This window comes from Azolla caroliniana, unplaced genomic scaffold (assembly GCF_043228905.1).
Source record: "Azolla caroliniana isolate FFs.n. ecotype wild unplaced genomic scaffold, voAzoCaro1.0.p SCAF_17, whole genome shotgun sequence".
Lineage (NCBI taxonomy): Eukaryota > Viridiplantae > Streptophyta > Polypodiopsida > Salviniales > Salviniaceae > Azolla > Azolla caroliniana.
The window spans coordinates 14,535,898-14,548,912 of record NW_028230452.1 but is presented as its reverse complement, the minus strand read 5'-3'; the positions used below and the strand labels follow the sequence as shown (position 1 = coordinate 14,548,912).

The 13,015-nt window shown below is 39.4% G+C and overlaps 1 protein-coding gene across 1 annotated transcript; it reads left to right on the top strand.

Annotated features, from left to right (window-relative positions):
- The first annotated feature begins 1,457 nt into the window (after window positions 1-1,457).
- Window positions 1,458-11,137, top strand: LBA1 (RNA helicase). Its single transcript, XM_087333702.1, has 29 exons — window positions 1,458-2,129; window positions 3,860-4,111; window positions 4,259-4,429; window positions 4,581-4,631; window positions 4,713-4,805; window positions 5,083-5,178; window positions 5,443-5,493; window positions 5,568-5,686; window positions 5,771-5,879; window positions 6,452-6,574; window positions 6,664-6,735; window positions 6,808-6,879; window positions 6,988-7,054; window positions 7,131-7,273; window positions 7,356-7,427; window positions 7,514-7,642; window positions 7,731-7,886; window positions 8,013-8,126; window positions 8,208-8,306; window positions 8,388-8,465; window positions 8,545-8,679; window positions 8,785-8,859; window positions 8,939-9,074; window positions 9,169-9,539; window positions 9,632-9,694; window positions 9,828-9,899; window positions 9,978-10,109; window positions 10,190-10,297; window positions 10,379-11,137. The coding sequence occupies exons 1-29, from the start codon at window positions 1,473-1,475 to the stop codon at window positions 10,487-10,489; spliced, it is 3,927 nt and encodes a 1,308-aa protein (XP_087189828.1). The 5' UTR covers window positions 1,458-1,472; the 3' UTR covers window positions 10,490-11,137.
- The last annotated feature ends 1,878 nt before the right edge of the window (window positions 11,138-13,015 follow it).

The window sequence follows — 13,015 nt, the reverse complement described above, 5'->3', positions numbered from 1 at the left end:
TTGGTTCTGTTGAGCTTCTATGTTGGAAGCGAGCTCGCCATGCCTCTATCCATCGTTCTTCTCGTTCTTCTTCGTCAAGCTGTGTCGGCTGCAGAGAGGTTCTCAACCCTCGCGCTCTGATACCATGTAAAAAGAAATGTGCGGAAGCAAGTATGAAGACCGAACAGAAGAGAGGAAACTCAGGTTTAATGGAGAGCTTGGGCTTACGCAGTATACGCGGGAGAGACAGAGAGAGAAACACAAAACACTATATTCAATAATAGTGCTCAGTTTGTACATAAGACGTGCTTAGTGAACACTTTTATACAAGCCCTAGAAGGACTGACTGAAGTACTGACAATACTTCAATGCTCATTAAGAGCTCCTACACTAACTCCCAAATATATTCCTCACGGAATATCTTTCCTAACGACCTCCCGGTTTACGCACTCGGCCTAACCGATCGGTCCCAACCGATCCGGACCTCGGCTTCTTCAGCCAAACCGGCCGATGTTGAGCTTGTCTCTTAACAAGTTGCAATGCTCAACCTTAAGCTTAATGGAATAATCGTTACTCATTGACTTAAAACATACATCGAACCACACCATGTACGAGATCCTATATCATGGTTGCATGTTAAAATAAATTAACAAATGGAACATCATCAGAATGGAAGCATGCTTGTCGCACTCCTTCTCAACTAAGCAATGATCACCACCATGTACATAACATACCATCAATGTGGTTTGTGATATAGTATTTTGCACTTGAAGCTAATCAAACACTTACGTAACTTTTTCCGCTGTACCACATTTAGCATACATGTCTACTAGCATACCAGCAATGTGGTTTGTGATATAGTATTTTGTACTTGAAGCTAATCAAACACTTACGTAACTTTTTCCGCTGTACCACATTTAGCATACATATAGACTTTTGACAATGATACTTTTTTCAGGTTTGTCCGTCTTCGTGGACAGTGCCCGTGTTGTTGCAGGTCGGGTGATGCCGATGAAGCCGCCTTGGCCGTACCTGTTGCAGGTCAGGTGATGCCGATGAAGCCGCCCTAGCCTGCCTTGTTGCAGGTGAGGTGATGGTGATGAAACCGCCCTAGCCTGCCCTATCCTACCCTGTGTGTGGTGTTGTTGTGTGAGTTTGGGCGGACAAGTGTGAAACCCTTCTCTCTCTCTCTCTCATTTTCTTTCATTCATTCATTCATTCATAGAGAGAGAGAGAGAGAGAGAGAGAGAGAGTTTGTTTTTACATACATATGTATGTATGTATATTGTCTCCGTGCAAAACAAGGAACAAATAAAAACAGTCCTTCTCTCTCTTCTCTTCTTCTTCTTCTTCTTCTTCTTCATCTTCATCTTCATCTTCTTCTGCACAGACACAGACATAGCGAGCTCTTCTTCTGCTTCTGCTTCTTCTCCTCCCCACGCAGATACATACACAGAGATACATCCGAACATACATACATACACAGAGCAGCCATGGCGAAACAAGCCGTCTCCCCCACCTCTAACAGAAACAACAACAACAGCAGCAGCACCACAAGCAACAGCAACAGCAACAGCAACAATGGAGGAGGAGGAGTAGGAGGCCTCTATGATCCTTCCTCTGATGCTTACACCTTCTTGGAATTCAACACGCAGGGAGACGATTTCGACTATCCTCCCCCTTTGCCCCCTCCCCCTCCTGCAGCTTGGAACCTCCACCCCCACCTCCCTGATGCACACGAGCTTCTCTCCCATACCTCGGACCTCGCCTCCCTTTCCATGGATCCTTCCCTCATCGATCCATCCTCTGCACGTAACCCTAGCCCTAACCCCAACCTCAACCTCAACCCCAACCCTAGCCTCAGCCCTAACCCTAACCCTAACCTCAACCCTAATTCCGGCCTGAGTATGAGCCAGCAGCAGCAGCAGCATATTTCTGCCATATCCACCGGCATCAGTGAGCTCGCCTTCGAGGATACTCATGACGACGATGCTCATGAGTATTCGAAGAGGGACCTCCCTGAACATGCTTGCAAATACTGTGGAATCCATAATCCTGCGTGTATTGTTCGATGCAACTTCCCTGCTTGCCGCAAATGGTTCTGCAACTCTAGAGGAAATACGTCTGGCTCACACATCGTCAATCATCTGGTAATACTACTTCTGTACTCAGCTTGTTATTGTGAATAGATGTATTTTGTCTTAACTCAGAATCTGTTTGTTTCACATATCACCACCAATCATCTTATGTATGATTCTACAGGAAGTCAGTGTTATGATCCGTTGTCTTGTTATTTACTGTTGTCCATTAGTGTTAAAAGATGCATTTCTTTCTTTCTTATTGTTCTCATATATCAGAGGATTCTATGGTGTGTTTGTGTGTAAGGCAGTGTCTTTTTCCTTTGTTCTAGTTGTCATACAATCAGTCATACATTAGTTCTTTCCTCATTTGATCTCTTTTTGAAGATGGATAGCATCTGTTTTCCCTCTTTAAAGGTTTAAATATTGAAAGGGTTTGGTCTCTAGAACCGAAGGGTTTTCAATCTAGCTCTACGTTTGTGGTGTACGTGTGTTTTTCCTAGCCTCTGGTTTGCCAATCATCTTATAAGTTATTGCGCTGAGTTCTATCACCAGCTATTTTTTCTTTTGTGTATTGATATGTATTTTCCTGCTTCTGATTCTTAATAGTTTCAGCATCGGTTTTTAGTTTTAGTTTTGGCCCACTGTATCAAGTAGTCATTATTCCTGTCCTTAGCTGATAAAATTGTCATTCTGAGCTTGGTTTGTGTTGCTTGCCATCGAAAACAGGAGGATATAACTCTATTCCAGAAACTTTTTTCTGTCTTTATTGAATAAATTCAGTCATTGCCAGCTCTGCTTTCGTGAAATTGTCTTCTTCAGTAGTAATAAAGGAGAACATAAATATATCCAACAAGCTCGGATTACTCACTGTATGTCTATTCTGTGTTTCTCTAAAGTATTAGTGATGGAGAATATGAGTCTATTTTCACTGTATATCTCTAGCTGAACCTGTATTTGTCAGGGTATTTTCTGGATTGTTATATATTGCTATACATCTTAAGGATTAGGTTTCTGGACTAGAATTTCGAATCGTCTCAATAGACTAGTTCTGAGACAATTTTTAAATTTAAACCCATCATTTTGCTTCAAAGACATCCTATGAACTTTAGTGTTCAGAATTGTCTTCTTATATGTCTATCTAAATATTGTTTTTCTTTTCTGAGTTGTACATGCTTGTCTTCATTTTTTTTTATAAAGCCATAGTTATTCACATACAAGCCATGCAAGGCATTGTCTTGCATATATATGGCTGGTCAATTTAGATGTACAGATTCCTCATATTGATTCAATACGCCATTACATTAGCTGGCTGCCAGAAAGCCTGGGCAGTGTCAATGGAGCTTAGAAATATAACTTTCTTATGGGTCAGCAGGTAAAACAGGGCTTTCATAACCTTACATTGAATAATTGTTTCTAGAATTTTGGTAACAAATGTACTAGTTGTAGCCCTAGAAATCTATCACTTAATATTGCCTTTTGTGTTCCATGGTAAAATTAAATGGGATACGAGTATTTGATATTGAATGTCCTCATGCCTGATGTCTGTGACACATCCTTATTTTGAGAGCTGTTGTCTTCCACTACTGGGATTAATTGTTTCTTAATGAGCAAGATGGTAAAGAGTCTTCTCAGTTGTTTTCCTAAATATTGTCTAAAGCTAATGCACCTGTAGGTTTTCTGGTGTTTCATTTATTCTTCTACATTGAGACGTTCTCTTGGAAAGCAAGGAGATAATGCTTCTAAAATTCATAGAACACTTTGTGGGTAATCTTAAATTGAGTTTATCGATATGTTTGCAGGTTCGAGCGAAGCACAAAGAAGTGTGTCTGCACAAAGATAGTCCACTTGGAGAAACTACACTGGAGTGCTATAATTGTGGGTGCAGGAATGTATTTCTCCTTGGTTTTATATCTGCGAAATCAGAGAGTGTTGTCGTGCTATTATGTCGTGAGCCCTGTCTGAATGTTGGGGCATTGAAGGATATGAACTGGGATCTCAGTCAATGGCAACCATTGATTGATGATCGTTGCTTTTTACAGTGGCTTGTGAAGGTTAGTGTCGATTTTAAAAAGTCTAAATGTACAACATTCTCTTGTAAACAAAGAAGTTGATATATACACCTGTGAACTTCATGTATTGGATTTAGAGTCTACGTAATGTTAACATGAAAACACTCTACTTCATATGGTACACTACAGGTGCCTACTGAGCAGGAACAGCTCCGAGCCAGACAAATAAGCGCACAACAAATAAACAAGGTTGAGGAACTTTGGAAAACAAATCCTGATGCAACCCTTGAAGATTTGGAGAAGCCAGGAGTAGATGATGAGCCGCAACCTGTAGCGCTGAAGTATGAAGAAGCTTACCAGGCAAGAACTGATGTTTGTTTTTAAATTTATACACAGGATAGGGTTATGTCTTTCTAGTTTTTAAATTTATACACTGGAAGACATAGGGAGGCTTGAACTATGAAATGAGAAATTTAATCTGATGGGCAGTTGTTATTCTATTATATTGCAGTATCAAAATGTGTTTGGGCCTTTGGTAAAGCTGGAGGCAGATTATGATAAGGTAGTATTATGTATAGAATTGGTGTAATGTGTTTTTATTTCACTATGTTTGAGAAGCTAATTGCGAACCATGTACTGTCAGATGATGAAAGAATCACAAAGCAAAGACAATATAGTTGTGCGCTGGGATGTTGGCCTCAACAAGAAGCGCGTGGCCTATTTTGTTTTTCCAAAGGTACGGGGGCAGTCAAGTCATTGGACTGAATTTTGTGAATTTGAAATTTTCTGCCTTATTAAGAGCTATGAAAGATTCGCAACATCCTAGATTGGAAGAAATTCAATTAAGTTTTTCTCAGCACTTATGTGCATTAATATTAAGGCCAAATCGAGAGGTTTTAGGTCCGTGTTACTATGTACAATGTTCTGTTTTGCTAATGGGCAATACATGTGCTCTGTTTATTCCAAAGCTCTTTATTATTTTAACTTTTTATGCTAATGTCTTTTTTTACCAGGAAGACAATGAATTGAGACTTGTTCCTGGTGATGAATTACGTTTACGATATCCGGGAGACAGCACACATGCACCATGGCAGTCTGTTGGCCATGTGGTAAGATTCCTGTGTAACTGTAGATAATTGTGAAATTGATTTATTTTAACATGTTTAAGTTTAGGTTAGTGATATGCTTGCTGCTCTGGGCATCTTAATATGCAGAAAATAGCTTTGTAGTTTCTATAAAACACTGATCTTGGAACCTGAAAATAGCTGATGCAAATAGTATCGAAAACTAATCTTCAAAGCATCATTCTCAAATTTCTGACTTGATTAATGAGTTTGATTGGCCATCTTATTAAGTAACTTGTAATTATGCAGATCAAACTAACTGCACAGGAGGAAGTTGCCCTTGAGTTGAGAGCAAGCCAGGTAACTTGGCTTTCCTAAATCATATGCAATCCCCAAAGAATTTAGGCTCTGTATTGAGAATTGTTGTTTGCTAGGGTGTTCCAATTGATGTGAGTCACAATTTCAGCGTTGACTTTGTTTGGAAGAGCACAAGTTTTGATAGAATGCAGACAGCTATGAAAACCCTTGCTGTAGATGATACCAGTGTTAGCGGGTAAGTTTTATGATTAATGTTGCAATCAATGTCCTGTGCTAAGGTGCAATTAAACATGATGTAATATGTGATGTACTTCTGCAGGTACATTTATCACCGATTATTAGGGCACGATGTTGAAGCACAATTGATTCGCAATACTTTACCTCGCCGGTTTGGTGCACCAGGGCTTCCAGAATTGAATGCGTCACAGGTTGCTATCAATCAAATACATTTCTTTTCGCATTTGCCACTTACATATCAGATATGTCCAAAGTCATTAGTCTTTTCTTGTTTTATCCACATCCAGTTTCTGTTTTTTCAACTTTTAGCTTTCCTTAAATATTGGTCCATCTGTTTGTCATATAGGGTTTATGTTTTCAATTTTGAACTCTTGGTTTTTTATGATGTAAATGTATGTGTGTTAAGCGAATCAATCAGTGACTTCCTTCACATAGACATAGATTCAATGCATATTGCTTGGGAAGTTTGAAATTTAATGTTTTGGTACATGTATTTATGATTTTCTAATGGAATGGTCAAAGGAGCTAAGAGTTTCAAATGGTAATAAGTGGGGGGTCTCCAAGAAGTCGTTATTTAGGCAGATCAATACTCGGCAACTCACAAATTGGCAATCTCCTTACAATTTTTTATCAGCAGTAGTTAATATAAACTTCGATATTTTGGTCTTGTGAAGAGAAGTTTACGTTGGTCTGAAATAAAATCATGCACTGTGGTGGACACCGTGTGGTAACTTGAATTTCTTAACATAGCCGCTGTTTGTAGGTTTATGCTGTCAAGAGTGTGCTACAAAAACCAGTCAGCTTAATACAAGGTCCACCTGGGACTGGGAAAACTGTTACATCTGCAGCTATTGTGTATCACCTTGCTAAGCAAGGCCAAGGACAAGTAATTGCATTTATTTTCATTTTTGGTTTTATATTTTATTTTGTTTTGTTATGTTGATGGTTTGTGTACTAAGTACTTGCATCATTTAGGTCCTAGTATGTGCCCCAAGTAATGTTGCAGTGGACCAACTTTCAGAGAAGATAAGTGCTACTGGATTGAAGGTATTTTCTTTAAAAATTAATGGGCGTTTCACTTCCCGTGTTGTTTTTCCATTAAAACTTTCGGTATCCCAGGTAGTCAGATTATGTGCAAAGTCTCGAGAGGCAGTTAGTTCTCCTGTGGAACATCTGACTTTACATTATCAGGTCATTATCTTCTGTCAAATGAGTTTTCTTGAAAGAATGACATAATTAAAGGAAACCAAGTGGGCTAGGTAGAAGTCTAAATTAAAGTTGCATTTCCCCCATGAACAGGTGAGGCATTTGGATACTTCTGAGAAAAGCGAGCTTCACAAATTACAACTCTTGAAAGATGAACAAGGTTTGATAACTATCCATCTACCACTGCATTCACTATAAATTTGCAACAGGTTACTTGATTGCGTTCGAAATTTTAGGTGAGCTGTCCAGTGCTGATGAGAAGAAATACAAGGCACTAAAAAGGGCAACTGAGCGAGAGATCGCACAAAGTGCAGACGTTATCTGTTGTACATGTGTCGGTGCTGGAGATCCAAGGCTTCTCAATTTTAGGTTTCGACAGGTCTGTGAGTGGGATGTGTTAGTGTAAAACTGAAAAATTATGCTTGTCATCAGATCTTTAGGTTTAGTTGACTTTCATATAGGTGTTAATTGATGAGAGTACTCAAGCAACAGAACCAGAATGTCTAATACCACTAGTACTGGGTGCAAAGCAGGTAAGATGTGTTTCTTATAATATATATGAGTTCTGTAAGTATCTACCAGGTGTTGAATTTACAGGGTGGTGTTTTTTCCTGTAAAGTTGGTCTTGGTAGGTGATCACTGTCAACTTGGCCCCGTGATAATGTGTAAAAAAGCAGCACGGGCAGGCCTTGCACAGTCATTGTTTGAACGCCTTGTTTTGCTTGGAGTGAAGCCAATACGTCTAGTGGTACAACCTTTTCCATGAATCCATATCATTATATACTTTATGATGGTCATTGCAGAGGTTTCGAATCTTATTTTGTCTTTGCTTGCAGGTGCAATATCGTATGCATCCAGCTCTTTCAGAGTTTCCTTCAAATAATTTCTATGAGGGTACTCTACAGAATGGCATTACTATGAACGAACGGTTATCTGTAGGAATTGACTTTCCTTGGCCTGTGCCAAATCGTCCAATGTTCTTTTATGTTCAGGTTTGCTTGCATAAACTTCAAATTAATCGTTTCGGGCATTAATTGAATCATATAGATATGGTAAATAAAAAATTTGGAGTTTTCAGACATGAACTTTGAATTAAATGTCTTACTTTTGGTGAGCAGATGGGACAAGAAGAAATCAGTGCAAGTGGCACTTCATATCTTAACAGAACAGAAGCTGCAAATGTAGAGAAGATTGTGACAACTTTCCTGAAAAGTGGAGTTGTGTCAAGTCAGGTAAAGAAAACTAACTGTAAATTTTATTGCAGTGATGTTCTCAACTTCCATTCATCTAATAACCTTTACCTCCTTGTTCAGATTGGTGTAATTACTCCTTATGAGGGTCAGCGGGCATATATTGTAAACCATATGGCAAGGAATGGTTCATTGCGGCAGCAATTATATAAGGATATCGAGGTATGGAATCTTATACATACTCAATGAGAAATGGTGTTATTGCTGATTAACTTGTATGAAAAAACTGTCTGCTTTCGTTAGGTTGCTAGCGTTGATTCCTTCCAAGGTAGAGAGAAGGATTTCATAATTCTTTCTTGTGTGAGGAGTAATGAACACCAGGCAAGTGAATTTTGTATTGTAAATCTCTTTATTTTACATATTTGATCATATCTTTGAATCAATTCAGTGCTGCATATAGGGAATTGGTTTCCTTAACGACCCTCGTCGTTTGAATGTTGCATTAACAAGAGCAAGATATGGTATAGTTATCCTGGGAAATCCGAAGGTCCTAAGTAAACAGCCATTGTGGAACAGCTTGTTGACTCATTATAAGGTATCTGTTGCTTCTGTTCATGCACTATTGATGGTCCAAATTGCCAAACGCTCGTAAGATTTCTGTATCTTTTATTTATTAACCATGCTTTCTTGGTCAATGAAGGAGCATGAATGCCTTGTTGAAGGTCCACTCAATAATTTGAAGCAAAGTATGGTTCAGTTCCAGAAACCAAAGAAGGTATATATATATTTTTCTCATGATTTTATTATCATATACAGATGAAAGCCTTGTTAAATAATTCGTTTTTCCTTTGCAGGTATATAATGACAGAAGAGTCTATCCGGGTGGATCTTTGGTTCCTGGAGATGGTTTTGTACCTGTACCAACTGCTAGTGGTTCTCCTGGGCTTGTTGATAGGCGAGGAAACGGCCGTGGTAAAGTTGATGGACGAGGTGATTTATGTTGGTTATTTCATATCACTTATTGAGGCATGCATATGCATTGACTTTTATTTACAATGAAGAGGAACTTTTGTATATGTGACAGGAAGTTCATACATGTCATATGGGGGGCCGCTCCCAAATGGTAACCACAAGCCCACAGGTTCTCCTTATCCAATGCCCCGGATTCCTCTTCCTGCATTCGCTGCTCCTCTTACCCAACCATATGCAATCCCCTCACGAGGTGCTGTTCATGGACCGATTGGTGGGGCACCTCAAGGCCCACAAGCAGGGAATAGAGGTTTTGGAATGGGGCGTGGCAGTACTGGTGGTCCAATAGGAGGGCATCTTCCTCATCATCAATTGGGACAGCAGCTGGGAAGCCTTGGTTCTGGATTCAACTTTGGGGGTATCGACAATCCCAGTAGCCAGGCGTCAGTTGGTGGGCCTCTATCTCAAACTGGATTGATGACACAGGTATGGCTGACATGTTGTCATTTAAAATACTTCATTGTTACTTTCAATTTTCTGGGTGCGTGAACTAGCTGCCTCCTTTACTGTTGATACAGATGCCCTCTCAAGGTTTGAGCCAAAATCTTCGAGACGGGTTTTCGTTAGGTGGGATGTCACAGGTGCAGTTTCTGTTCAACTTTCATAAAGCAATTCTCATTTTTATTTATATAGTGCTTTTTTGTGAGTGTGTACATGGCGCTTGTTGGTCTTTTGTCATGCAATCAATCTCGAAGCGTTTTTGTCATGTAACAGGATTTTCTAGGTGATGACTTCAAGAGCCAGGGTTCTCATGTGGCATATACCGCTGCAGAATTTTCAACACAGGTATTTTTGGTGGACATTTATGCATTGTGCTGCTTCTTAGTTTCTCCAATGTCTTTGTATTTTTATTGTTGTTGATAGGCTGCACAAACTGGGTATGGAGTTGACTATGTGACCCAAGCAACTCAAAACTCATTTGCTGGTGATTTTCTGAACTCGAATTCGCAAAGTGGATATTCACATGCAACCCCAGGCAATGATTTTGCATCCCAGGTTAGCAGTTGATTTTAGCTGCCAATTACTATGAGAGTGATGCTTTGCTTCAGTCACATGCTTAATATTTAAGTTTACAGGACTATATGTCTCATGGATCACAAGGATTATTTACGCAAATTGGATATAATGATCGGATGCAAGATGATCCGGCTAGCCAAGCTCGTTTTGGCCATCTTCCATCGCAGGTATGGTAGAATTTGAAGTAATTTGCTAAGCGGCGAAATAGATGGAACACTTATAAATGAATGATTTGCTCTTTCTTGTAGGGAATGATGAACCATATATACTCCCAGCCATTCACACAATATACTCAGCCATTTAACCAGCAGCCTCGGCAGCAGCAAACCCAACACCAGCGCATGCAATATAATGGCTGACACCCTTTTTGGTTTTTAACATGTATTTGCTTCATGGTTACACCATGTTGAGGGTCTAACCTTGGTGCAGTGATGGTTGCACTCTATTTTAGTGGTTTCACTTGATGCTGAAGTCTGGATAGATGTCACATCCAACCTTGAGTGCAGTGGTGGCTGCAGTTATATGCATGGCCCATGTTCATGTTCCTTGTTGATGTGAAAAGTGTTCAATCTTGAGCATAATGATTGCATAATTCTGCTCGGTATAGTCGGAAAATCTGAGGGCCTGAGTTAGCTTTGGCTTCATGGCTCGGGGCTTTTTACATTAACAAGGGGCTGAAAGGACCATACGTCCACTGCATGCTCTGTATTGTTTCCTTTGCACGCAATGCAGAGTGCTGGTAAATCTAGAGGCTTGTTCAGGTTTGCCGCATTTTCCAACTGCCAAGTTTGGCCTTGGCTATTTCAGAACTTCATTAAATATTTTAAATGTTCGTTCCAACCTTGCCTTGGAATTTGTTTGGTTGGTCCTAATTCAGAATCTGGACATGAGTCTCAGCCTAGGCTGCTGCGTAACTAGGCTTCTTATGTACAGGAAAATTTTATACCTTATTATCCTCATTTGATTCAGATGATCTAATGTAAAGTGTTTATAGTGGGTTTCTTATAGTTGAAATATGTTTGAAATTTCTTACTTGTATGGTGTATGTTACTTTGTGTTTCGTGGAACTTCAGATGCAGTGTATTGCTCAGTGGATTCTTGGAAGTTAAGCTTGCCAGTTCTTGACCGTTATGATATCCGTCTTGACTTTGTACAGTTATTTCAAGGCTTTCAATATCAATAGCACAAAGTTGTTGAGGTCAGTTTAGTATCCATGTTCTATCATGCTTTTTCATCCTAACTGAAGCTTTTCTTATGGGTGGATTATAGTCGGGATGTTGCTTGTCACATCTATATCTTTATTATCACTGGTCTGGATATATGTTTGATGTGGTTTATCTTCTGTAAACCTTTCAAAACCTGTTGCAATGTGTTCTTGGAATTTTCCCATATGATATTCTTAGGAATGGCATAGTGTGTATGCCTTTTAAATGTCCATCCATTCCTATACTCTTGGAGTATGTGCTAAAGTGAGCTTGTCTTTCAAATTGTTGGTGCTAGGTTAGGGGTGTGAAGGTTGGTTAAGTTGTCCTGTTAGCTATGTTTGGCATGCTTATGCCAATTAACTATTCTGAAGTATGAGGAAATCGTACAAGGTTTAATTGTATAGGTCTTGAATGAGCTTAGACTTGGACATTAAACCTAAGGACTTATTTGTCTTCTCCTTGAGCTTGCACTTGTATATTAAACCTAATGTCCTAATGATGTAATTGCATTCTTGGGGAGAGTATGAAACCATTTGCTCACTTGTCCATCATGAATCCACATTAAAGCTTACCTAAGGTACTTATCATCTACACTTGCTTGTAATCTTTGACCACATTAAATTTATGGATGTGACCATAGGTGCACACAAACTTCATATGATAGACCTTTGGTCAATGCATTTGCGGCATTTTCATGACAAACCACCTTCTCAAGACTAATGCAACCAACTATGCATTCCCTAATGATATGGTATTGCACACCACTGCGTGTTCGCATAATACATTTGTTTTTTAGCGGACGCAATGATACTCTAGTTGTCAAAAAATAGTACGGGTAGAAGTTGAGGTATGCCCATGCCATAGGCTAGTCTAGAAAGCAACACCTCATTCATATATCAGCCAAGGATCATGGAGGGTGACTAACATGCAACTTCCATTTCACAATCTCATATGAAGTGAGTGTGCAATTACGAGCAACTTCTAGGTCACAATCTAGTGCACATTGGGAAACACTCTTCTCTCTCTAATCTAGGAACCAATTAAGTCATTTATATACTTTTAAACTTATATAGACAGAGATATAGAGATAGAAAAGAAAGAAAGAAAGAAAGAAATATTAACGTCTTCCAAGACCAAGCTTGGCCAATGAAACAATTGGTTACAACAAAATTGGATGTGTAGCCAATCATCCAAAATAAAAATAAAATAAACATAGATAAAAGAGTTCTAGTATTGTACAAAGGTGTTATGGTGTAACATCTACAATAAAGGAAAGGGCTATGTGCTAGGCCTAGTTTCATTTCTATCCAAGTCTCTCAAAAAAAAGCTTGAGGTCAAAGGGTTTTGATGTGGATGTGGCATGTGGTCTTGATGTAAAAGGTACCCAACTATAGCTTGTAGGTAGGTGATGTAATTCACATTCCCTTATCTTCGCAATTGCTTCTACACAACGAGCGACTTTGAGGCCCGACATCCGAGGGCATTTGGTTGTTCTTTGACTTTCTGCTTCAATGATGGAGAGGTCGAGTGGTGCAAGAGTGTCCACTCTCATCATCCCTCCTATCCCTGAAAAAATTCATTGATTACATATTGGTGAATATTAGAAAGGTTATGGTTAGCATTTTGTGGCGTATTCTCTCTAGTATGTTGTTTTAGCTCTAAGATATATCAGCCCTTATC